At 43.8% G+C, this 25,881-nt stretch overlaps 1 protein-coding gene across 2 annotated transcripts in view; it reads right to left on the reverse strand.

The window, feature by feature from the left end:
* Positions 1-642: 642 nt before the first annotated feature.
* Gcnt1 (glucosaminyl (N-acetyl) transferase 1) overlaps positions 643-25,881 on the reverse strand; it is a 35,511-nt gene continuing 10,272 nt past the window's right edge. For both annotated transcript variants that reach the window (XM_051146215.1, XM_051146214.1), the window contains exons 2-3: positions 5,278-5,431; positions 643-2,425 (exon numbers count right to left, since the gene is read on the reverse strand). In XM_051146215.1, the coding sequence (XP_051002172.1) occupies positions 992-2,278 (1,287 nt within the window). In that variant the 5' untranslated portion in view covers positions 2,279-2,425; positions 5,278-5,431 and the 3' untranslated portion in view covers positions 643-991. The remainder of the gene's footprint in view (positions 2,426-5,277; positions 5,432-25,881) is intronic.

Below are 25,881 nucleotides of genomic sequence, written 5' to 3' on the forward strand. Positions count from 1 at the left end.
ATCACGTGTGTGCAGCTTGACAGTGTTCACAGTCTAGAAAGACAAGATGAATTTGGGTTGATTTCTTCTCTCTCTCTTTTTGTTTGTTTTTTTGAGACAGTTTCTCTGTATAGCCTTGGCTGTCCTGGAACTCACTCTGTAGACCACGCTGGCCTTGAACTCAAGAGATCCCCCTGCCTCTGCCTCCTGAGGGTTTGGATTAAAGGCGTGCACCACCCGGTTGATTTCTTCTCCTTTTTAAAGAAACAAGTTTTTGTTATTTTGCCTGGCCTGACTGCTATCACCTGAGCATCAACAACCTAGAATTTTCTAATAACTTAAGAGGATTCATAGAAATCAGTGAACTAGAAACTGTGCCCAACAACAGCCCCTGCTTTTGGAAACATGTATGCATAGTTAAGGAAACATTAAGACAGAGATATTCATGCTGAACATATTCTAAGCTCCCTGAGATGACACACAGAGACACATCACTCCCACAAAGTCACAGCAGGAATTAAATTATTTACAAGGATAACAGAGTCAAACCAAATATCTATTTCAAAAAATATGCAAGATAAATCGTATCTCTGTGATTGGTCGTTTCTACAAATTTATTCATGTCAAGAAAATTATCAAAAAAGAAAGAAAAAAAAGAAAAAGAAAATTATCATTTTATAAATTCTTAAAAGAATTTTGGCACAAATCAAATTTCATTTAGATTAAGTACCTGGCTTCTTTGATTAGTCCGGGAGGCTGATTTTTTTTTCACTGTCCTCTTCTACAATCTCCTAGGTCCCCCCTGTCCATAAAAATCTTCCCCAGCCTGTGGCCATCTGAACTCTGCCCTCACATTTACTCCAGCACCTAGTGTATCAACCCCTCTTGTAACTGTATTCTGCAGAATTTGTGTAGCCTAAAAATCACACCCCAGAGAGGACCCCTACAGGACAAGGGAAGCAGATGAGGGTAGTTTGTGCATCCTTATCTTCCCCAGGATCGCCAACAGTAGCTAGTGTTCTAAGGCCTCCAGGGCTTTATGCCTCAGATGCTCATCCAAACACTGGATGGCAAAGGGGTCGACATCTATGTCAAACTTATTGGCAAAAAAGTGGTGCTTGTGCAGCATCCAGCTCAAGTCACCAGCCCCGAAAACGCACACGGAGCGCACGTGGACCCCGCTGCACGGGGGGTAAGGCGCGCCCTTGGAAACCTCGCCTTCAAAGTACTGCCACTTGACAAATCTAGCGACTGCGTTCATGTCAGACAAGTCATACTTATGGCTGGAGGGGAGGGAACCGGGGACCTCAGGGATCCTCTGGATAGTGGCCCAGAGGAACTCATCCGGGCTGTACGTGTCCTGTGCCCATTCCATGAACTTCTGGACGCTCTCATTTTCCAGCACATAGCCTACATATTCCCTGCTGACTGCGAAGTAGGCGCTGCCTGAAAAAAGAGGCGTTTTGAGTGGCGGCCGCGATTTGACAACCCCAGTGTTTGTCAGCTTCCCATCAACGACGGCGTGTCGTTTTTTCCACCTTTCTTCCTTGTTGGGGGGCATCTTCTCAGTTTCCAGGTTGTTTTCCCCTGTGAATGTCTTGAGCTTCCTGATGATTTCCAGGTTGGTTTTAATGGGGAAGTCCATACCACAAAGATTGATCAGGTACTTCCAATTGGCACTCATTCTGTACAGCTCCTCCATGCAGTTGAGGTCAGCCTGCACCCGACTCCAGGATGCGTAAACAACGTTCTCCAACTTGCTGGCCACAAAGACATTACCAAAGCAGGATGCGAGGCCCGTCACCGCAGCCAGAAAGGACCCCTCTGCTTTTTTGTCCACGTGAATGCAGTAGAAATTCTGAGGCATGTAGATGGCCCTCAGGAGTGTGTCAAGCATTTCAATCTTGTGATGGACCACTATGGAATACGCAATAGGAAAGCCTGCCTCTTCTTTACTAAGGGGCTCCATGATATACTTGCGTGTCCTGATGAAAGCGGCACAGTCACGGGTCATGTTTATATAGTCATGCGGTGTCCACCTCGGGCGCTTCCTGAACTGCACCGTGAGTAACTGTAGCTTCGCCTTCTGGATTTCCTCTGTGTCACCCTCTAAAACTTTGGTGCAGTTGACACTGCTGTTAGGATCATCTCCAGCAAGCTCCAAGTGTCTGACACTAACAAACTGAGGCTTCTGATGAATTCTTAAAACAGAGAAGGTAATCAGAGAGAGAACAAGACCCATGAAGTAGTATTTTGTGGGATAAGAAAAAAGTCTCCTCCGAAGCAAGTTTCTCAGCATTTCAAATAATAGCCACAGGCTTCCCTTTGTGATGGGACAATCTTCTAAGCCTTGAGTGCCAATGGTGCTTCCTCCACTTTCCCTCTGTTGTGGCCAGAGGAGTTGCCAGCTTATCAGAAGGACAAGATGTCACTGGACAGGATAGAGCTAAAAAATATAATAATAATAATGAAGGACATATGTAAATGCAATAGTTTACAGTATCTTCTCAGGCTCAAAACCCTTTGGTATGAGGCCAGATTTAAAAAAAAAAAAAAAAAATACAAGGTTGACTTAATTAGAGACTAGAGATCATTTCATAGAAGACCCACTGTTCTCATATTAAAGCTGAAAACTGGGTATAAAAATAAGCAGCAAATCTAATGCAAGGATGTCTTAAAATATCCTACAATAAAAATCTGAGGTTTGGTGGGGGCGCACAAACCTTTAATGCCAGCACTCAGGAGGCAGAGGCAAGCCGGGTCTATGTGGTAAGTTACAGGAGAGCCTGGTTTTTAAAAAAGGGAATGTCTAAAAAGCAGAAAATCTGAGCTGCAGGGATGTAGGCACATAAGAACACAGATGAAGATCATGGCAGTAATTACTCAGCTGTCCACATGCCATGAGCTCTAGTACTCTGCCAGTTCTACGAATCAGCACCTCTATCTTAATATTATCACTCAGTTCCGACTGACACAAGCAGCTATCAGCAGCCAGGAGCTGAAAAGGTCAGATCATTTCTGCTTTTTGCTGTTTAGGGCTCTGACTCACATAGAGATAAGTTTAAATACTGAAGACCCTGGAAGCAAGACAATTCTACTGAGTATTCAAAGTGGGCTGAAAAGACTTAGCTGAACTGAAGTCAGATTGGTGACTGTAGGGTTGACCCCTAAGTGTAGTTCTTTAGTGAGATGTTCAACAGACAATAAAGCTTTTGCAACCCCTTCATTGGCTGAGGCAGATTATAAGCCCTTACAAAAACAATACCTGGGCTGGGGTTGTAGCTCAGTTGGAAGTTGGGAGAATGTTTGCTTGGCATGCATGAAACCTTGGATTCAATGCCCAGTACTACAGGAAATCAGGTACAGAGCACATCCATAACCCTAGCATATAGGAGGTAAAGGCAGAAGGATCATAAATGCAAGGTCATACCTGGACACATAATAAGTTTGAGGCTCCCTAAGACAAAAACAGGAAACAAACAAAGAACACTTCTATAAATTATAACTTTTAAATTCAAATGCCAAGAGCTCCACTTTCAGTACATAAAATGTTTATAAACAAGTATTATCTGTGTGTGTGCCTGTGCACACGTACAGGCACACATGTGGGGGTGAATATGCACATGCTTGTATACAGTGTTTTAAGTATTGTTTCTCAGTTGCTCTTTGACATGTCTTTTTGCAGCAGAGTCACTCACTGTCCTACAGATCACCAAGTGTGGTAGGCTGGCTGGCCAGCGAGCCTCTGGACCTGGCTTTATCTGCCTCTTCAGCAATGAGAGTGTTGGGTGGGAGAGGTGCCATGGATTCTGGAGATTGAACTAGGGTTCTTAGATTTGCAAAGCAAAGACTTCACTGATGGAGCTAAGTCCCTAACACATTTTAAAAAAAGATTTATTTGATTTTTAATTATGGCAGGGGGCGTGTCCACATCAGTACAAAGGCATCAGATTCCTTGAGCTAGAGTCACACATGTGGTTATGAGCCACCAAATGCAGGTGCTGGGAAACAAACAGGATTCCTCACAAAGGCAGCCAGTGCTCTTAACCACTGAGCCATCTCTCCATCCTCCCCGCCAGCCCCCCACTATGTGTTTTTTTGTTTGTTTTAAGAACAATTCTGTAAACTCAATATGTGAAAGCCTTCAATCCCAGCACTCAGGAGTCAGAGGCAGGTGGTGAATGTCCGTGAGCTCCAGACCAGCCAAGGAAACATAGTGAGTCCTTGCTTCAAAAACAGACAAGCACCGGGCAGTGGTGGCGCACGGCTTTAATCCCAGTACTTGGGAGGCAGAGGCAGGATGATCTCTATGAGTTCAAGGCCAGCCTGGTCTACAGAGAGAGTTCCAGGACAGCAAGAGCTGTTACACAGAGAAACCCTATCTCGAAAAACCAACCAACCAAACAAACAAACAAAACCCCCAAAAAACAGACAAGCAAAAACAAAACAAAACAAAAACATAAACAAAAAGAACAGTTTTGGGGCATAGCAATTGGTTCTGTAACTAATAGTCCTAGCAAAATGGTCCAAGGCCAATTCAGTCTATCCATACAGTTTGGGAGAGGTGGGGTTAGAGGGGAGAGTGTTTTTGTCATTGTTTGGAGGTCAGGTTGACATTGAACTACTGATTATACCCCTGCTACAGCTTTCCAAATACTGACTGAGATTACAAATTTACTTCATTAGGAAGCAATCTGTTACAGCTAATAAGACAAAGTGAAAAGGAAATAACTGACCATTGCAAATACAGGATAACTGTTGGAGAATTGGTGTGATGTATTCTGATGCTAATTGCTGGCTCAAAAGATCTCCTTACCACCCTGAACCTTGCCTCCCTGATTGGCTGAATAAATATACCTGGGCAAGGCAAAAGAAGGTGGAGGTGGGGTGAAAGTTCCAAGGGCTTTGGGAGAAAGAAGAAAAGGGATGGGGGAAGGAGGAGGAGAATCACCACAGGATAGGAATAGAGCCCCGTGCACCCGGAGAAGGAACTCTGAGGTTCCTCATGCAAAGATACAGGATTTTGGGGATTATGGATGGAAGGTAGACCGAACAGAAATTATTAGAAGCAGATGGGATGGGCTGGAGACTGGGAGTTATGGGAGGTTAGCTTAGGAGGTAACATCTGCCTTGCCCCAGGTAAAGGCTTGTTCTAAAATACATCAGGTTTTCACTGATTGCTAACAGGTTCGAAAATACTGCTGTAAAAATAAGTAGCCCAATAATAAAGCATTTATTAGGCCATACTTCTACATTAACCACAACAGATAAGACTAAGAAAAAAAACAGACATTTTACCATTTAGAATCACAAGAACTCTGGATTTGTCACAGCGCTGATTCCAGGTGACATCCTGCACTTGATCGGAGGAGCTAGCTTGCTGCTGCCAAGTTTCTATCATGCCCCAGGCATCCAGCGATGATGACATGTCCCAGCAGGCTTTTCAAGCAGTCTGTAAAGTAAAAAGGGAAAGTGAGTGAAGGCGTTGATGGTGTGTGTTTGTAGTGCCCACCCTCTCTGGAAAGTCCCTATTCTGGTAAATTTACTCTCAGCTCCTCTCCAAGTCCCTGCCTCACTGAAGTCTCTAGAATCTTATTTCTTTTTCTAGTACTATGTGAGATTTAGGTTAAACTTTTTTTCCCTCTCCTTCCCCTCCTCCTTTGAAAATCAAACCAAGGGCCTACTGCATCCTAAGTAAGCTGTACAGGTTGAGCTTTCTAAAAGAAACACCATCAGTACTCCAAAAATGAGTGCTAGGGAAGAGTTTAACAATCTAATCTAACTGGAGGACACCACCCATTTTGTCCTCACTCTCGAGGCTCCCCATGCTCAGTGACATATTAACAACAACCTCACAGTAAAGTAAGCTGCTCACATCATTTTCTTCCCATTATCATTACCAATGCTTAAAGTTTCTATCACTAACATCAACGATGGGGCGTGAGAGGTGGCTCAGTGGTGAAGAATGCTCGCTGCTGCTCTTCCAGAGGACTTGAGTTCGGGTCTCAGCACCCATGTCAAGTGGCTCAAAACCAGGTTCCACACTTACATACAATTATGCATAATATACATAATTAAAAATAAAATAAGTATCAAATACAAATAGCCAAAACACTAAAAAATATAACATTTAGATAATCCCTGATTGTGTCACGGTTCTTCTTGCTATAGGTAGTTTATTGTATATATGTGTAATAATATAAATGTATATGTAAAAAATAAAAAAATGTTAACAAAGTAAAATAAAACAAGCAATAATATTTAAATAAACAGTAAGTACTCCTTGCCCCCTTTTAGTTCAGGGAATAAGAAAGAATACTTCTGTCCAGTCATTTGGAGACCAAGAAGCTAACTAAACAGAGACTTCCCTTTTTTCTTTCTTTTCCTCTCTGAGGCAAAGTCCCACTCTGCAGCCCAAAGCCTTCTGTGAATCTGTAACCCTCTAGCCTCCATCTCCAGGATGCTGGGATAACAGGGCTGATTAGAGACTTGAGTGGCTTCCTACAACAAATACAGCCTCTAAAAAAAAAAAAAAAAAAAAAAAAGACACTGAACAAATAGTGAGTAACAAGAAGCCTCAGCAGGACAGGGCTGAAGGTCTGACTGTCCAGAGTCAACACTGTGTCACAAGATGTAAACCTACAACAAAGGTTTACAAGGCATGCACAGAAACACAAAGCTGCCCCATACATAGGGGGAAGTAATCGACTTTATCTCTAAAGAAGGCCAGGCACTTCCCCAACAGACCAAATAACTACCATATGTCCATTCAAACAACTTAAGAATGAAACAAAAAGATGAGATAGCTAACCAAATTGAGAAATTGAGGATGGCAGTAAAAAGAATTTAGTTTTAGCCGGGTATAGTGGAGCACACCTTTAATCCCAGCACTTAAGGGAGGCAGAGGCAGGAGGATTTCTGTGAGTTTGAGGCCAGCATGGTCTACAGAGTGAGTTCCAGGACAGTGAAGGCTACACAGAGAAACCCTGTCTTGAAAAAAAAAAAAACAAAAAACAGCAAAAAAAACCCAAAACAAACAAAACAAAATCAAAAACAAACAAACAAACAAAAAACCCTAGTTTTAAAAGAAGAAGCAACAGAATTCTGGTAAGGATATGTTATAATCACCAAATGGAACTGATACATTATAATGCCCGAACATACTAGGAGTCCAAAAGCAGGATTGAACTGACATAAGAAAGAAGAATTGGGGGTTGGAGAGATGGCTCAGGGGCTGGGCATAGTGGCTGTTCTTCCAAAGGACTGGAGTTCAATTCCTAGCACCCACATGGCATCTCTTGGCTGTCTGTAACTCCAGTTCCAGAGGCTCTAACACCTTCACATAGGCAAAACAGCAATGCCCACAAAATAAAATACATTATGATGATGAAGAAGAAGAAGGAGGAGGAGGAGGAGGAGGAGGAGGAGGAGGAAGAGGAGGAAGAGGAGGAAGAATCAATCAGTGAGGCTGAAGACAAGCCAAATAACAGTATTCAGTCTGAGGAGCAGAAAGAAAACAATTATGGAACACTGACATTGTCTCTGAGACCCAAGAGACAACACAAAGAGCAAGTGTCTGGGCCTATGGGCAAGGGGAGTCCCAGAAGAAGTGGACAAAGAAAGAGGGCGCAGAAGAATTGTTGAATAATGGCTGTAAAGCTTTCCAACTTAGCTTTCTACAAATTCATCTATATATAAAACTCAGGTCCACAAATACAAAACAGTGTGGTCATGTTTCTTCCGTGACTTAAAGCAGAGTAATAATTCAATCCAACCATCACATTCCTGGGATTTACACAGGGAGTTGCACAACCTTATAAATGAATGTTTACAGCAACTTTATTCAAAATTGACAAAATTTGAACATCCTCATGATGTCTTTCTATAGCTAAATAAACAAACATGCTGAGGTATAGCTGTAACTGACAGCGATGAGTTCACATCTCAGTGACTGCAGAGCTGAAATACCCACAGCTAAAAGCTAAAACACTGGAGATGTGGTTCCTGCAACATGCAAGCTGAGCACCGGAGTCATTTCATTTCCAAAGTGTGGGGATTTTATGTGGCGAGCCTATATAATATATAGTTTATATCCATCCGGTTGGATCATTCTAAATAGGCTCCGTTTGAGGTCACAGAGATTACAGTGATGGGCAGGAGCACGTCTGCACATGCTTAGCTTGTACCATAAAGTGTTGGATGGGAACAAAGGAAAAGATGCCTCAAAGGTGCACTAAAATAGGAGTCCCCTCCTGAAAGAGTCAGCCTTGCTTAGTTGGCAAACATATCCATAAAAAAAAATATTACTGAATGGTGAAAAGAAATAAGCTATTGTATCACAACAGAAAGAAGCCAGTTTGAAAAGACTACAAACTGTCGTTCCAAGTACTTGGTGTTTTAGAAAAGATAAGCCTAGAGAGAGTGTAATGAGATCAGTATTTGTCAGAAATGTGGAAGAAGGGAGGGAGGGTAAGTAGGTAGGCCTTATTAGAAGACCAGAGAAATTACTCCATGTGCTTGTGGCTAAGGGACGTTACATGCGCCCCTGAGAATAATCAGTAATTCATTTCTAAGCACCTAGGTGCAGCTCAACAGTAGAAAACACCTGGTACACATAAGGTGCTTGGTTTAATCCCCCGTGCTGAGGAAAGGGCTGGTGGGGCAGGGGGGCAGGAAGGTCAGAACAAACACACCATAATTGGGAGCTCAATGATTTAGAGTGCTTACTGCTCTTCCAGAGGACCAGTGCTCCGTTCTCTGCATCCATGTCAGGCAACTACAACCACCTGGAACTCCAATTAAAAAGGATATCGCACCTTTTTCTGGCTTCCAAGGGGATACACACACACACACACACACACACACACACACACACACACACATGCACGCACGCACATACACTTAAAAAATATTAATGCAGCTGGGCAGTGGTGGTGCACGCTTTTAATCCCAGCACTCGGGAGGCAGAGGCAAGTAGATCTCTGTGAGTTCGAGGCCAGCCTGGTCTACAAGGTGAGTCCAGGACAGCCAAGGCTACACAGAGACACCCTGTCTCAAAAAAACAAAACAAAACAAAATATTAATGCAAGATGTTCATAATTGGAGAAATAGTGCACACTACAGAAACTACTTTTCTCTGCAATTTTTCTGCAAACCTTAAACTGTTCCATAGAAATCTATTAAAGTGAATTGTACACCCTGGATCACTGAGCTCCAGTGAATATAAACTTCAAAACTGACAAGTATGGTGGTCAGTGCTTTTAATATCAGTCCTCTAGGGACAGAGCCGAAGGTCTGGGCTACATAGTAAGACTGGGCCTCAAAAAAACAAGTAAAAAGAAAAACCAAACCTCAAATGGTTGTCATTAAAATGACAGTAAAAACATTGAGAAATTAGGACAGTCCCAGAAAAATTCAATTTATGATAATGGAACTGCTCTACAAGAAATAATGGAGGCATTTGGCTGAAATAAAAGGATGTTAGACAGTAAATCAAACTCACATAAGTAAACACAACACAGCAGTGGTGGTATACACACGGATAAGCACACAGACTGGGAATACATGCTCTCTGTGATACTCTGCCATCTGACTTGGAAGGACAATTGAGCAAACTAATAATGCCTTTAATTTTGTACATTTATCATCATGGTAAATGGAGCCAGCAGTTCACTAAGAATTTCACTATTCATCCCAACTTCAAGTAGTAGAGCATTCTCTTAAAGTGAGGGGACAGGAAAAGATGACATCACAGAGGGAGGGACTTCCATGAAGAACAGAAGTTTGAGAGAAACGCGTATGAATGCTACGCTAACAACTTCCTAGAGATTCTTAACTTATGTACAAAATAGAACCTAGAAGAATTGGAACAAAACAATTCCCCAGTGAGAAAGAAGAGGACCTGAAAAGAGAGGTTATGAACAGGTGACTAAAACAAACAGAACATAAATACACCCCTGGGTCAAGGCGAGAGGCAACATGGAATTCAATGGATTGGTAAGGAAGACAGATGGCCTTGGATGAAGAAAGAGGAGTCAGAAAAAAACAAAACAAAAACAACAACAACAAAACACCAAAAAACAGAACTGGAAGAGCAGAGAGACAAATAACCCATGGCTCCCAGCTCCCAGCAGACAGAACGAATGAGCCCTATTTACACTTTGGATCTTCAAAGGGTTCAGGGATTGGTGAGATGCTGTACCTGTCAAGAGGGGTTTCAAGGCTGTTAACTAAATAGTTGGGTCCCAACCTCAAACCTGGCCAAGACCCAAGGCTTTCTCTCTTCAGAAGTGCCCCAGGAAAGGCGAGTAGAATCCTTAGCAGAAAACAGAGCAACTCAAACATGAAGAATAGATCTCACTCTAGCTCACTTGTTTTTCCTATCAGTTCCTGGAATTTTGGTTATCAATGCAAAACAGTTCCCTTACTAGGGAATCTAGAATAAGAGAAAATGAGACAGCCGGGTGTGGTGGTGCACGCCTTTGATCCCAGCACTCGGGAGGCAGAGGCAGGCGGATCGCTGTGAGTTCGAGGCCAGCCTGGTCTACAAAGTGAGTCCAGGATGGCCAAGGCTACACAGAGAAACCCTGTCTCGAAAAGCCAAAAAAAAAAAAAAAAAAAAAGGAGAAAATGAGACTTAAGTATCTTTAACAGTGAGCACTTCAAAGGAAACACAGTTTAGGAAGAAGAAAAACTACTATTAAGATTCTCAGAGAGAGGGCTGGAGAGATGGCTCAGGTTAGGAGCACTGGCTGTTCTTCCAAAGGTCCTGAGTTCAATTCCCAGCAACCACATGGTGGCTCATAACCATCTATAATGAGATCTGGTGCTCTCTTCTGGTTGGCAGAAACATATGCAGACCGAATACTGTATAAATAACACATAAAAAAAAACCTTTAAAAAATAAAAGAAAAAATTCTCAGAGACATTGTGTTCTTCAAAGATAAATATATGATGGGGCCAGTGAGGAGGCACAGCAGGTAAAGACATGAGTTGCCAAGCTTGACCATCGCTGGCACCTTCATGGTGGAAGGAGAAAACTGACCTCTGCTAGTTGTCCTCTGACCTTCACACACTCATGCAGCCACATGCACATGTGTGAACAAAACTGAAAAAAATAAAATAAAAACTGAGGTAGGTTACATTGCATTATCAGAAGGCTGCTGAAACAGTACAGTCATTATGGAATGACCGTTCTTCCAAAAGACGACTTTGCCAGGCCCCATTCAAGCTGTCAACCATGCCAAGCGTCCCCCACCCCCCTGACAGACACACATACTCAATTTGGACAGATGATAATTATGTTGACCAATAGAGTTTGGCAGGAATGATACCGAAATACACAGCTTCCACCTTGCTGCCTTCGAAAATGCTATGAGAAGGCACAAGGAGAAACCAAACTGTCGGACCCCAGCCATCAGCTCCAGTCATCATCACAGGTGCCATAAGCAAGTGGATAAATCATCAGATGACTGTAGCAATCACCACAGTCCTTGAGCACGTGAATGACAAAAATGCAACGGATGGGGCTGCAGTCGAGACGGTTTGCCTATAGGTTAGTAGAACAAACCGAAAACCTCCCTAATAATAAAAACAGGTTTGAACGTTAATGACATGACAGCAAAAAAAAAAAAAAAAAAAAAAAAAAAAGAGAAAACTTGATAGAGTGGGTAGAAGAAGTTACATGGTCAAAATGACACATGGAACAGCAAGGGAAAACACAGGGCTATTAGATAGCAATACCAGGCTAACCACCAAGTGAGGAAATGGAAGCCTGGAGTGGAAAGCACATGTAGCGAATGAATGTGTTCTCAGGACGCTCCAGCTGTAGAGGAATGGTAACTCAGAACACGGCTGCTCGGGCAAGAGGTCGCATCCAAAGACCTTCTAGGTCTGTGTCATCCCAACAATATGGAATACAAATACACCTTTAATCTAGGAGACAGAGGCAAGCAGATCCCTAAGTTCAAGGCCAACCTGGTATAGATCAAGCATCAGGTACAGAAAAGCTTAAGTCCAGGCATGGTGGTGCAAGACTTTAATCCCAAGTGAAGGTAAAGTTAGTTTGTGGAAGGAAGCATCCATGTTTGAAAGTGATGTCTAATTGAGTGGCAGAAAAGGTCAGAGATGATTTGACAGAATAGGATATGCCCAACTCTCACTAGAAAAGAGGAAAGGGAAGCTACTTAGGAGGCAGTTTTATAGAGAGAGGAGGCAGTTTTTTGTTTCTTCGATTTTTTTTTTTTTTTAACCAGGACAGTAATAGAGAGATTGGGTTGCAGAGAGAGAACTCAGGTGAAGACAGAATGAGCCAGAGAATGAGAAGAAACCAGAAGATTAAAGCAGACTGCTGAGTTAGCTTGAGGCCAAGCAGAGCAATTCTGGGCTGAGAGAGAAGCCAGATTGAATAATTAAGCTGGGAGAGGCATTTGACCCAGAACAGCTGAGTTGAACCAGCCAGCCCAGAGCTCAGAAAGAACAAGTAAGGGTGAGCTTATGAAGCAGTAAGTCTCAGAGGCTGAAAACATTCTAGGCCTAGGTTAGATTACATGGAGGCTAGAAGCTTCCAGGATTAGGACTAGCCCAGCAGAAGGAGGCAGTGAGCCTCTCAAAGAACAATTGAGGAAGGAGAATAAAAGTTCTTTTTACACCCAGTAGTAACAGAAAGTGGAAAGGCCTCCGGAGTGACTTCCTCACGAAGATTAAACAGACAGGAGTGAAAAATGCTACAAAAACACTTTAAACAACAGCAGGCTTTGGGCTGAATTGGGTAGCTATATTGAAGGCAAAACAAAGGAAGTGAAGTAAGAACATCATGGAGTTCGAAGAGGCCGGAGATGTGCTAAGGCAGTCACATACCTAGCTTCCAAGGGGTTAGCTCTGAAAATCTTGGGTCTTAGCATGTAAATGTTATCAGTCAAAATGCAATAAAACTATGCTCTAGGCTTCTCGATCTATCCCCTGCACCAGAAAAGCTGGGGAGGGAAAGGAGAGGAGGCAGAGGAAAGGAGAAAGATGAATTTGGTAAAGTGAGGTCAGGAGCAGATGAGTGTGGAAGGGACACATCGCTCGGCAGCACCCATAACTGACCGGAGCACTGTGGGAGCACAGTTTACCTAGCTGTTATAAAACGAAGGCCGCTTTCTGCTTCTATTCAACCAAGCAATGACCATTCAGGCGGGGCTAAAGGTGCAAGCCGGGGCAGGGCTATTTTTACAGGAGATGCAAGCAAGGCCCCCAAACCACTGATTGTCAGATCAGATGCATTTTGAAATATGCATGAAACACAAGAAGACAACCAATGCCAAAAATGAGGGCATTTCAAAATTGCAGTCTGCTTGATATAACCAGGACATACTTCTGTTTGTTAAAATAAAAGATTCTTCAATATCCCTTATATTCATCCTCAAACCACACACTTAAAGTATTAAGTCAATTTACAGAAAGACCATTGCAAAGAGGGGCATGGGAAGAGTATTTAAAGACACATGCTGTGCGTGGCTCAGGCTACACCTTCCTTATGACTATGTAAGGGAGCCCAGTAAAGAAACTGTCAACATTATCTGCTCCATTAGGGGGAAGGTTGTTATTGCGAATGAGAGAGAAAATATCCAGAGGCATCTCAAAAGTCCAGAGCAGAGAGAAAAGCAGACTGGCCATGACCAGGGCTAGAGAAGTGGGAGAGAGCAGTGGAGACAGCAAGAGGTAGCGCATGGGGCCTGTGGGTGGCAAGGATAGAGATGGGGAACTGGCAGAAGAGCAGGGGTGGAGAAATCCTATGGACTATAAGACGTAGCTGTGGGGAGGAACTCTTTGGGGGATGGAGAAGCCATTTTTTACACGTTCCTAAGGAATGCTGTCTTTTATCTAACCACCAGAAATCCTTCTACAGTCCAGTGAGCTCATTTCTAGACATATGAAGGGCCTGAGACCTGACAGTTACATTTCTGATAATTAAAAAAAGAACCAAGCACGGTGGCATACACCTTTAATCCCAGCACTCAGGAGGCAGACACTGGCAGATTTCTGTGAGTTTGAGGCCAGCCTGGTCTACACAGTGAATTCCAGGACAGCCCAGAGCTACTCAGTGAGCCCGTCTCAAACAACAAAAAGGCAAAGATTATTTTTCAAAGGTCTCTGTTTTTGCAGGTGCATGCATACTCATGTGCCATGCACATAACCACGTGCGACAGTTCTCATGTGGAGGCCAAAGGGTGACTTATTCTTGTATTATGTTGATTCTCTCCTTCTGCCATGTAGGGTCTCAAGGATCAAACTCAGGTCATCAGGCTTGTCACCAAGCACTTTCACCCACTGAGCCATCTCAGCAGCTCCAAAACAAGAACTTGGAGAGATAACAAAAGTTTATCTTATTTCAAATGAACGTATCAAAACTCTTTCAGTTTTACAGTGCTCACAATAGAAACCAGGGCCTCTAGCATGCACGGCAAGCACTTCATCTGAGCCATACCACTGAAGCGGTAATACGACTTTTAAAGCTATGGAAACTCCTTAAAAGCTGCACATGTGTCAGATAGTGGTGGTGCAGGCCTTTAATCCCAGCACTTGGGAGGCAGAGGCAGAGGCAGAGGCAGAGGCAGAAGCAGGTGGATCTTTTTGAGTTCCAGGTCAGCCTGGTCTACAGAGCAAGTTCAGCACAGCCAGGGGTACACAGAGAAACCCTGTCTGGAAAAAAAACAGTAAATAAATAACTGCACACACACATGTACACAAAACATGTGCACATACCTACACAACCATATGGGTAGGCAGAGCAGGGCGCACACCCCACTGCAACAGGAAGCCTGGCCTAAATCTGCTCAGTTAGCGTCCCAGGCATCCCAGGCAATACTCCTGTACTCAACCTCTCTCAGGGACTGCTGTGACATGAACAAAATTCCAAGTCCTGTGTCTAATACCAAGCCACACATGTGTCTCAGGATTGTAACTCCGGAAAGAAAGCCCCAAGTGCCATCAGGAACAGGCCAAGAGGTGTGCTAGAAACAGAGGGCAAGGACTGGATACTTAGCCGAGGTTCCTCTTTCCTGCTATCTGTGCCTTCATCACCTCTCTTCTTTGGGCATGCGCAGCCCCTGCCCTTCCTAGTCCTCTTAGAGGGTGGATTCTGTTACCTACCCACGTTGTCTGTCACTCAGTGAGGTTTGCTGAGATTCTGAGGTCTCCCAGTGAAAGAGACTTCAACACAAGGAAAGCTCTTGTCATGTCTGCTCTCAGAATTCACCTGGAATTTTCTGAGTTTCCTGCCAAGAAAAGATTAAGCAACACCGACCTTTTATTTTTATTTTATTATTATTATTTTTTTTATTTTTTATTTTTGGAGACAGCGTTTCTCTGTACAGCCATGGCTGTCCTAGAACTCACTCTGTAGACCAGACTGGCTTCAAACTCACAACGATATGCCTGCCTCTGCCTCTCGACTGCTAGGATTAAAGGCCTGCACTACGCCCCCACTCCCACCCCTCCGCAACACCCCTTCAAACCCACCCCCATCCCCCAGCTAACACAGCCCTTTTATAAGTGGAACTGGGTTGCATTTCTGGTGGCCCTTTGGGAAGAGTAGTTTGAACACCGCAACCAAAGTGAGATTATGTGGTGAGGAAAGAAGAGAGTCAAAGCTACATCTTCAGACCTGGCAAGGCAGCGGCAGGCACAGGGATGCTTCAGTGTTTGCTGAGTGGGTATGAGCTCCGACACAGGCCATGTTCCCCTTTGGACTGATAGGGGGAAAGCTGCACTCAGTTTCCTGTGCTCGCAGGAAACAGACATTTCTAAATGTGTACTGTTTGCAGATCAAATTATAAGTCTTTTTATTATTATTTTTTTAAAAAACGTATGTAGTTGAGGACAATACAGGAGGTAAACTTTAAACCCCTTCCCAGATCTAGCCAATGGTCAGAATATTCTCCACAGTTGAGTGGAGAGTGTGATACGACTTTCTCACGTACTCTGGTGCCTCACATTTGACCATGTCCCCTGGAGGGGGAGACCTGGTGGCACTCAGAGGAAGGACAGCAAGTAGCCAAGAAGAGACTTGATACCCTATGAGAATATATAGGGGGATGTAATCCCCCTCAGGAACAGTCATAGGGGAGGGGAATAATGGGAAAATGGGGGGGGGGGAATGGGAGGATACAAGGGATGGGATAAACATTGAGATGTAACAAGAATAAATTAATAAAAAAAAAAGGAAAAAAAAAAAAGTATGTAGTTGAAAAGGTCAGCATTTAAAACTCCAGAGTTAGAGAAAACAGCTGCTTACTGACCTGGAGCCTCATAAGTTGAATCCTTTTTTTTTTTATTTTAATTTTTTTATTATTAAATTATTCAAATTACATCTCAGTTGTTAGCCCATCCCTTGTATTCTCCCATTCCTCCCTCCCTCCCGCTTCCCCCCATTCCCCTCCCCTATGTCTGTGACTGAGGGAGACCTCCTCCCCCTGTATATGCTCATAGGGTCTCTTCTTGATGACCTATTATCCTTCCTCTGAGTGCCACCAGGCATCTCCATCCAAGGGACATGGTCAAATATGGGGCACCAGAGTTTGTGTGAAAGTCAGATCTCCTTCTCCACTTAACGGTGGAGAATGTCCTGTCCATCGGCTAGTCTGGGTAGGGGTTCGAAGTTTACTGCTTATATTTTCCTTGACTGGTGTCATAGTTTGAGGAGGACCCCAGGGCCCAGGCCCGCCTGTAGTTTTCCAGGACCCTCTGGATCCTTCTATTTCCTCATTCTCCCAGGTTTCTCACACCTAAAGTCTCAATAGGATGTCCTCCCCTCTGACCCACTTTCCTGGTAGGTAAAGTTTTCCGTGGGGACATACCCCTTAGACTAGTGTCTCGATATAAGTGAGTATATGCAAACTAGTACAACCACTTTGGAAATCTATCTGGCGCTTTCTCAGAAAAATAGGAATAGGGGTTCCTCAAGACCCAGCTATTCCACTCCTTGGAATATACCCAGAAGATGTACTACCACACAACAGGGACATATGCTCAACCATGTTCATAGCTGCCTTATTCATAATAGCCAGAACATGGAAACAGCCTAAGTGTCCCTCAGTAGAAGAATGGATAAAGAAACTGTGGTACATTTACACTATGGAATACTACTCAGCTATTAAAAACAAGGAATTTCCGAAATTTGTGGACAAATGGATTGAACTAGAAATTATCATAATGAGTGAGTTCACCCAGAAGCAAAAAGAGTTAAATGGTACATAAGTTGAATCCTTAACAAGTGGTGGGATACCCAGGGCACAGGCCCTGCTGAAAGCTCCAATGAAGCCAGACAACAAGGCTTTGTTCTAAACAAGCAAGTCTACCAACCAGCAGGCTACTCGTAAAACATGACACAAAATAAAGGCATCTTCACAGAAAGTCACACAGACCTCTTCTTGGTAGATTACAGTGCAAGATGCATAGCAACAGAGAGAGGACGTGGGGAGTCTACCCCTAACTGTGATGGCAATATAAACAGCATCATTGTTTTGGGGAGTGCTTCCTATTTTCCAGGAACTCCACCAAGCGATTTACCTGTGTTAGCACACAGTGCTTTTTTTCCCCCCTTTTCTTTCTTTTTCTTTTTCTTTTTTCTTTTTTTTTTTTTTTTTTTTTGATACATACAATTCTAGCCTCGGTTTAATTATATGTAACACTTTATAATCTACTATTTAGAAAGACCTGATGTACACCAGTGATATATTAACTGATTTTCACTGAGATGTAGTAAAATTAGGCTTCAACTGTATCATCTATAGAAGAAAAAAACTAGTCCTCTTGGCTGAACTTAGAACACAGAGAGATCTTTCTTATTCATTCTGTGTCTGAGACTAAACATCACTTGGTGAATTCCTCTTGCACTTCACCCATTAATGGGCAGCGTTCACTCCTTTTCTCACCACAATGCCTGAAAGGCACAGCTAAGCTATGGACACAGGCAGCTGGCAGCTTCAGTGGGGGAAATAAAACTGCCTTTTCTGCCCACACAGCTTGAAGCAGTGATGTCCAGAAGAAAGGGCAGAATTCAAGCTGGCTTCAATCACAGGTGACTTGAATCTTGCCAAAGGAAGGGTTGAGGTCTGAGGAGACCGATGTGGGATTCCCTCATGGTATGTCTGCTCAGGAAATGGAGGCCTCAAGCAAGAGACACAGGAAGGAAGTAGAGGTCTGGTACACAGTCAGCCAACGGGAAGGTGAGTAAGACATAAATGCAGGTTACACTCATGTTGTGCAACTCCCACTGCCTGTGGGAGAAAGGTGGACTCTGTGTCTGTCTCCCTGTCTCTCTCTCTCTCTCACACACACACACACACATACTGCAAGGGAATTAAAGGCAGGTACACCACGACACCTGGTTGCCAAACCCTTCTTTAAACAATATGTGTGTGCAGATCAAAGATGAAAAACAGCTGGTGCTCGCCTGGGTGCGTCCACTGCATCAGCACAGGAGCAGAGGCCCTCTTAGCCCAAGAGGACCACTCCACTGGGCTCCATCAAGTGTGGACACTACAGCAGAGAGTGGTTAAAGCCCAGGATAAAGGGACATTAGGAGATTAGGGAGAGGTTTTCCTTCTCTAGTCAAAGAGGACTTCAAGATTTAGTAATACACTAGCACTACTGTGTTTTCCACAGCAAAAGCCCCTTTCTCCCAACCCTAGCTTTATTTCTCCATTACTAATATCCTTTACCAAACGTCTCTTTCAAGTTAAAGTTTTCTTTCTCTTTTCTTTTTGGTTTTTGGAGACAGGGTTTCTCTGGGTCAAGTTAAAGTTTTGTGCTAGAAATAAACATGGCTTTAACCATAGCAATTTCATACATTTCACACAGCCCCTCAAAAGCCATAGGAAGCCCATAACTGCATTTAAGTCCCCCAAAAGACATCATAATCAAAGCTAGAAAAAGAAACGTTTCTGCTTTAGAGAAACAAAATGTGTTCTGTCACCAGAGTGACACAGCATTCGGCCTTCAGTGAGAATGGAATCACACGTTGTAACATAGATGACCCCAAACTCACTGTGTTAAATGAAATACAAAGACACACAAGGTTAGATTCTCTAAGATTCCAGCAGCACATGGTACTGGAGTAGCCAAATTCAGTGCAGGACAGCAGCATATGTCTGTCTGTCCACCGTCCATCTACCTCTCCACCTACTTCTCTGCAGTGCTGAGACTCAAACCCAAGGGGGCCTTACTCATGCTCGGCAAGGGTTGTGCACTGACCTACACTCAATCCTGAAGCATGTTACACAGACACATATTTTAAGTGACTTTTACATAGACGCTGAAGAAAATTATTAGTAGGGTACGGGAAGGTAGGATGCCAGGTTACTCCAAGGGGAAAAGCACAGTTGTATTTCCGTGGTATAAAAGCTTAGAGATGGGCTGGGGTTGTAGTTCAGTTATAGAGTGCTTGCCTAGCATGTATAAGACTTTGGGTTCAATGCCCAGTACCTGTTTTTAAAAAAAGAAAGAGAGAGACAGAGACAGAGACAGAGACAGAGACAGAGAGACAGGCAGAGACAGAGGTGGGGGGAGGAAGGAAGGAAGGAAAGAAAAAGAACACTTCAGAATTGTTCAGAACAAAAATTGTAAGAGTCATCTCTCAAAGGTCACTCTGTTTCCTCAGGCAAGCTGCTGTAGTATTACCCCAACGGCTGAAGTGTGGAAGCCCTACCGTCTCAGGCAAGGCAGCCTTAGTAGAACTGGTTCACAGCAGTAGTCTTCGACAAGCTCAACAGAATCACATCCACTCACATACACAGAGAAAACAGTTTTAAAAAGTAATCTCAGCTGGGCGCGGTGGTTTATGCCTGTAATCCCAGCACTCGGAAGGCAGAGGCAGGTGGGTCTCTGAGTTCGAGGCCAGCCTGGTCTACAAAGTGAGTCCAGGACAGCCAGGGCTACACAGAGAAATCTTGTCTTGAAAAACCAATCACCATCATCATCATCATCATCATCATCATCTCAACCTCATTATTACAGGCCAAAAGAAGAGTAAAGGATCCCCTTGCCCACTTCCAAGTGACATATTTTCATTCCAAATGACTGTACAAGGCTACCTATGAGGGAGGACAAGTGCTTTTCTTTTTCCTGCTGGCCCCTGGAATGTTCAAAAACCCACTTCGATGTCTTCCACCTGGTCCCTCCCAAGAAACACATGAGCACTGCCTCTTTTAAGCCCATCCATTCACTATTAGAAGACACTGAGCCAAAAGAGTTGAAGATGAAAAGAAACGGGTACAGAGCTGGGTGAGGTGGCTCACACCTTTAATCCCAGCACTCGGGAGGCAGAGGCAGGCGGATTTCTGTGAGTTTGAGGCCAGCCTGGTCTACAAAGCAAGTCTAGGATAGCCTGTCTTGAAAAACCGAAAAAAGAAAGAAAGAAAGAAAGGAAGGAAGGAAGGAAGGAAGGAAGGAATGGGTACAGACTAACTTGCCACTTCTTAACAGACAGTAGCACTAGTTCCCTCATCCAAAACTGGAGATTGGGGTTGAGGGCCGCTAGCTTTGAATGAGCAAGGCCCTAACCCAAGCCACAGCCCCTCCTCCAAATACCTCTCATTCAGTGACGACTTAAAAACCATTAAACTTGAGCACAGTGCTGCTCAGTGACTAGGGGACTTCAGTGTCATAGTGCAAAGGAATCTATATGTGTGCTCTGAGACACCTTCAGGCCAGTGACTAGCCTTGGATCCCTTTCCCATCTCCAGCTACTCATAACTGTACTATGGGCCTAGCTCAATCTTATTCAGTTAGTAAAGACTGAAAAAGGAAACAAAGAAAAACCAACATCCAATCATACCCACTTCTTCCCAAAAAAATGCAGTCCAGGCATTTTTCTGTTCAGATGCTTTTCTGTTCAATGACTCTGCCTTCAGACAAGGACACTCAAGTTCTGGACTCAGATGGACCCAGTTACTGAGGGTCAGGGAGCAAAGCATGGATCCAAAGAGCCAACAGTTGGCTGCTACAGAAAGAGCATTTAGAGCAACCCCAAACCACAGGCCTTGCTTTGGGTAGGGTTCTCTTCCTGTCTGGGGATTGTCCAGATGTTTCTGAACTTTCAAGATAGAAACAAAGTGCTGAATTTGGTGAGAGGTGACCAATTCCTGGGTGCTAGCGTTCTTAGCTGGTCCCTAGCAGATTCACAAGGTCGAGAGCTGGGGAGGCATCTGCTGTGTCTCAGGCCTACTGGGCCATGTGTCAGAGAAATGGGGATGGTGGTGTTAGTTTAAAGAAAATAATCTACTTCTCTTATTGAGGGGCTTTGAGTTTGATATGTATCTAAGAATGGATGCAAGTATGTCCAAGACCACAGATTTGTTTTCTTCTCCTTCCTTTCGTCTTTGTCTTCATCTTCCTCCTCCTCTTTTTTCTCCTGCTCTTCCTCCTCTCCTCCTCCTCCTCTTTCATTTTTCAAGACAGTGTTTCTCTGTGTAGCTCTGGCTATCCTGGAACTCACTTTGTAGACCAGGCTGATCTTGAACTCAGAAATCTACCTGCCTCTGAAGGCAGCTGCCACCACCTCCATCACTTATGCTTTACATACATTCTCATTTCATTCTTGTCATTGTTCACATGGAAGAATCAGAGTTTAAAAAAAAAAAAAGCTGAGGCTTCAGCTGCTTTTACATGTAGTTTCGGTCCTGGTTTCGAAGCAGTGATGCGGGAAGGGCTGGCACCCTGGGGACAGACAGACCAAAACACAAAACACAGGCTATATTTATAGCCAAGAACCGCCCAGCAGGCAGTCATTAACAGCTTCCTGTCGGTCCCTAGGTTTCCACCATACCCCACAAGTCTTCCTGCAGGTTGGCTATCATAAGTCTCCCATGAGACAGTGAGTTCTAGGACAGCCAGGGCTACACGGAGAAACTCTGTCTCAAAAAAAAAAAAAAAAAAAAAAAAAAAAAAAAAAAAAATCAAACCAAACCAAAACTACCAAGTGGCAGAGCACAGTGATGCAAACCTTTGGTCCCAGCACTCAGGAGGCAGAGGCAGGGGGACCTGTGTGAGTTCAAGGCCAGCCTAGTGTACATAGCAAGTTCTAGGACAGCCAGGAACACACACACACACACACACACACACACACACACACACACAGAGAGAGAGAGAGAGAGAGAGAGAGAGAGAGAGAGCGCACCTGAGAGAGAGAGAGAGAGAGAGAGAGAGAGAGAGAGAGAGAGAGAGACTGAGACTGTCTCAAAAAACAAGACAACCACCACCATGACAAAAACTATAGACTAAGATTTAAAAGCTCTCAATCAAGCCAGTACACTCCAGCACTGGTGGGGAGTGGCCCGCAGCCCTGATTTCCCCACCCCTAGCTGAGGAGCCGTGGTCACTGATGGTGGCTGGAGCAGAGTCCAGTAGGTTGAGAATGCTCCAGTGACCCTTCACCCATGAGCAGTGATGGATTCTGTGGGTTATATTTTTTTTAAAGAGGAGAGGGAGAGGCAAGTGAAGTTGGGAGAGGGACATGGAATGAAATCCGGGAGGTACTGGAGGTGAGGAGTGGGGAACAGATAGGATCAAAACATGTTGTATCTGTTTGAAATTTTCAAAGAAAAATATCTGAAAATTGTTAACAGGCATCAATGCTCCAAGATAAGCCTTAGCCCAAATATTCACAGTGTTATCGTTTAATATGCTCTAGGTCGACTCCTTTGGGAGGGTTACAAGGTATCTGACTGAGGGTTGTATACATGACAGGCAAGTGCACTGAACCACTCCCAGCTCCGGGTTTACACTTCTGCACCGCTTTTTGTATGTATCTGTGAACATTACAGAGTTTCTTACATGCTCATATTAAGCGGTAAAGGTCATTATCTTCTGACTTTTTCATTTCCTGGATATCAACGATGCTTTTTGTTTTTGTTTTGCATCTTAGGGCTAAGTATTAAGGGTATTTCCAAATTATGTTGTTATGAACATTCAGTAGGATTCTTAGTATATTTCTATCTTTGTTTTCCTTTAAAGGATTTCCCAGGAACAGCTTTCCTATACCAGCAATTGTAAGTTTCTGTACAGCTCCAATGTCCTCCAAATAATTTCTTCTCCAACTCTGTAATTATTTTACCTAATGTGCCATTCAGAGGCCAGTTGGGTAGCCGGGGTCCCACCACTTGTGGGTCAGTCCCGGTTCCACGACTTGTGGGCTGGTCCAGGCGCTGCTTGTTTCTGGATGAGAATGGAGACAACTTGAGATCAAAGGTCCCAAGGTTCTGCTTCTTGATCAGGGGCAGCATAGAGCGCTCAGGGTGAGGATCCCAGTCAGGCAGGCACTAAGCTGGGTTCCCTGCTCTCTGGGGGAGGTGGAAAACGAGATATCTGCAGAGCTGGGGGTTCGCTCTTTTAGCTACAAAGTGTTACCAATCCTTGTTTGAGCTGCCTGCTAAGCACAGCAGAGGGAGCAGAGAGATGTCTGAAGCCCGCTGGCAGGCAGGTCTGGTGAGATCCAGGCCTGACATTGCTTCACTGAGGGTCAGTGGTAGAGCAGGCCTCAGCAGCTGCAAAGGTGGTTCCACCATCCCTGACTACCTGGTGTCCAACAGCAGAGCCCCCCAGAATAAATGAAGTTTCAGACAGTCATGGTGGAGGAATGGCGAGCAAGAGCGGCCCCCAAGCATACCAGCCAGCCTTTACTTACAAACCTTGCGCAGTAGGGAGGGGTTCTGAGGGTGAATGTGTCTGATTTCATAGGGCTAAGGGTGCCAGGATACTTAATCTACATACAGTGGTATAGCACCTCATTTACATGCAGTAACAGGAGGCCCTGAGGCTAGGATCTCCTCAGCATAGGGTGGGGTACTTCTAGAAATTTCCAGTGCCTGTCAAACAAGTTCCTTATCAGGAAAAGGGCCAGGCCTGTAATCCTCTGTGAGGGTTATGTGACATTCCTCATAAGATCTGGGGTTACCAGATCAGGTGGAGCGGGAACCCTGCTGAGAGAAGGAGTCACCTTCACAGACCAAACTCTATCCAGCAGAGTCCCACCTACGTGCATATATTCTGTAACCTTGTCAATATTTCAACTGTAATGTGGCACATCACCAAGGTTTCCTTCTGCATTCCTCACTGCTAGCTACTGCTGGGATTCTTTCTCTTGAGTTTGCTCATACAGGAGAAATAAGAGTCTGATACCCATGAGCTTTGAAGCCAGCTAGAGTCAGCAGGAACCCTGGACACCATCACTTAACACCTCAGACTCCCCAAAGCCCTTATGGGTTCTAAGCTGCTGTGTCTTCTTTCACAGATGCATAAAATAAATAAATAAATAAATAAATAAATAAATAAATAAATAAATAAATCTGAACATTATCAATGAGGCATAAGGTTATAATGCACATTATGTAATATTAGCTTCTTTTACTAAAAAATAATTTTAAATGATGTATTTGGGGAAATATTCATATATAAAAGTCTGAGTTTTTAAGAATAAGTAACCCAAACTAGGTATGGTAAGTAAGTGTACACAGACATACAACACCGGTACTCAAGACAGAGGCAATAGGATCATTGCAAATTCAAGGCCAGCCTGATGTGCAAGATCCTGTCTCAAACACAGCCCACCCTTCTCCAAAATACAAAAGAGTAAATGGTGCTGGAAGGAAGAAAGACTCGGTGTTGAATGCCAAGCACTGTCTGCTCTTCTGGTGGAGCCAAAATGATTCCTAGCACCTACATGGCAGCTCACACCATTTGTCACTCTAGTCCCAGGTGATCCAATGCCTTCTGGCCTCCTTTGTCACCAAGAATGAACATAATGCATAGATACATGTGCAAGCAAAACACAAGTACATATACATAATAATTTTTTAAACAGTGAACTGATCTATAACATGCTTATACTGTACTTTACACACAGTGAATGCTATTGCTGTTGACCTTTCCCTCATTTCTAACCTCTGTTTTGTTTGTTTAGTTTTGATACTAGGTCTAGCTATGTAATGCAGGCTAGCCTCATCATCAGAGGTGAGAGGACATGGGAGGAGGCATGTCATCCTCTATGATTCTCTAACCTTATTGCCCTAGACAAGATCTTAACGAAACAGAAGCTCAGCATTTTGGCTAGGCTAGCTGTCCAGTGAGTTCCCAGGTCCCTCAGTCTCTGTTCTCCAATGCTGGGAATCCAGGTAAATGCAGCTTTTACATGGGTGCTGGGCTTGTGAACTCAGGCCCACTCTTAGCCACTGAACCATCTCCCCAACCCAGAGAAAACCCTTTTCCAGCATGCTACCAGATACTCCGATGCACTCGACTTAACATATTTCAAAGTTACTATTAAATACTTCGGTGTATTCAATTTAATTCCACACTGAACATCTTACTCAAAACAGATTCTAGGTTCTGGGGAGGAACATGCCAGCATAAATAATGCATAGGCCCAGCTTTCCAGGAATTCACAGTGGTTATTTACTAAGTCTTCTAGGGAAAATTGCAGACTCTTTAAATGTAATTAAGATTATTTTTAGAACAATGTGTCATTGTAAAACTGAAGGGAACTTTGAAGAACAAAGTCCTAGACTTGGTTACTGGGTCTTCTGGGGTGTGGGCACAATTGTCGTCTAGCGATTAAAAAGAAAAGTTGACATACATAAACAGGTTCTGCAGCTTGGTATGATGGTGCACGCCTTTAATCCTAGCCCCCAGGAGGCAGAGGATCACTGTGAGTTCGAGGCCATCCTGGTCTACAAAGCAAATCCAGGACAGCCAAGGCTACACAGCCAAACTCTGATTTGAAAAACAAGAAAAAGAAAAAGTAACAAGGTCCTATGCCTCAAGGCTTATTTCTAAGTTCTTCAGATAATAACGCAAACATTTAAAGCCAGGGATACATAATAGCAAACGAGGAATCCATAAAAAACAAAAACAAACAAACAA

This window comes from Acomys russatus, chromosome 5, assembly GCF_903995435.1.
Source record: "Acomys russatus chromosome 5, mAcoRus1.1, whole genome shotgun sequence".
Classification (NCBI taxonomy): Eukaryota; Metazoa; Chordata; class Mammalia; order Rodentia; family Muridae; genus Acomys; species Acomys russatus.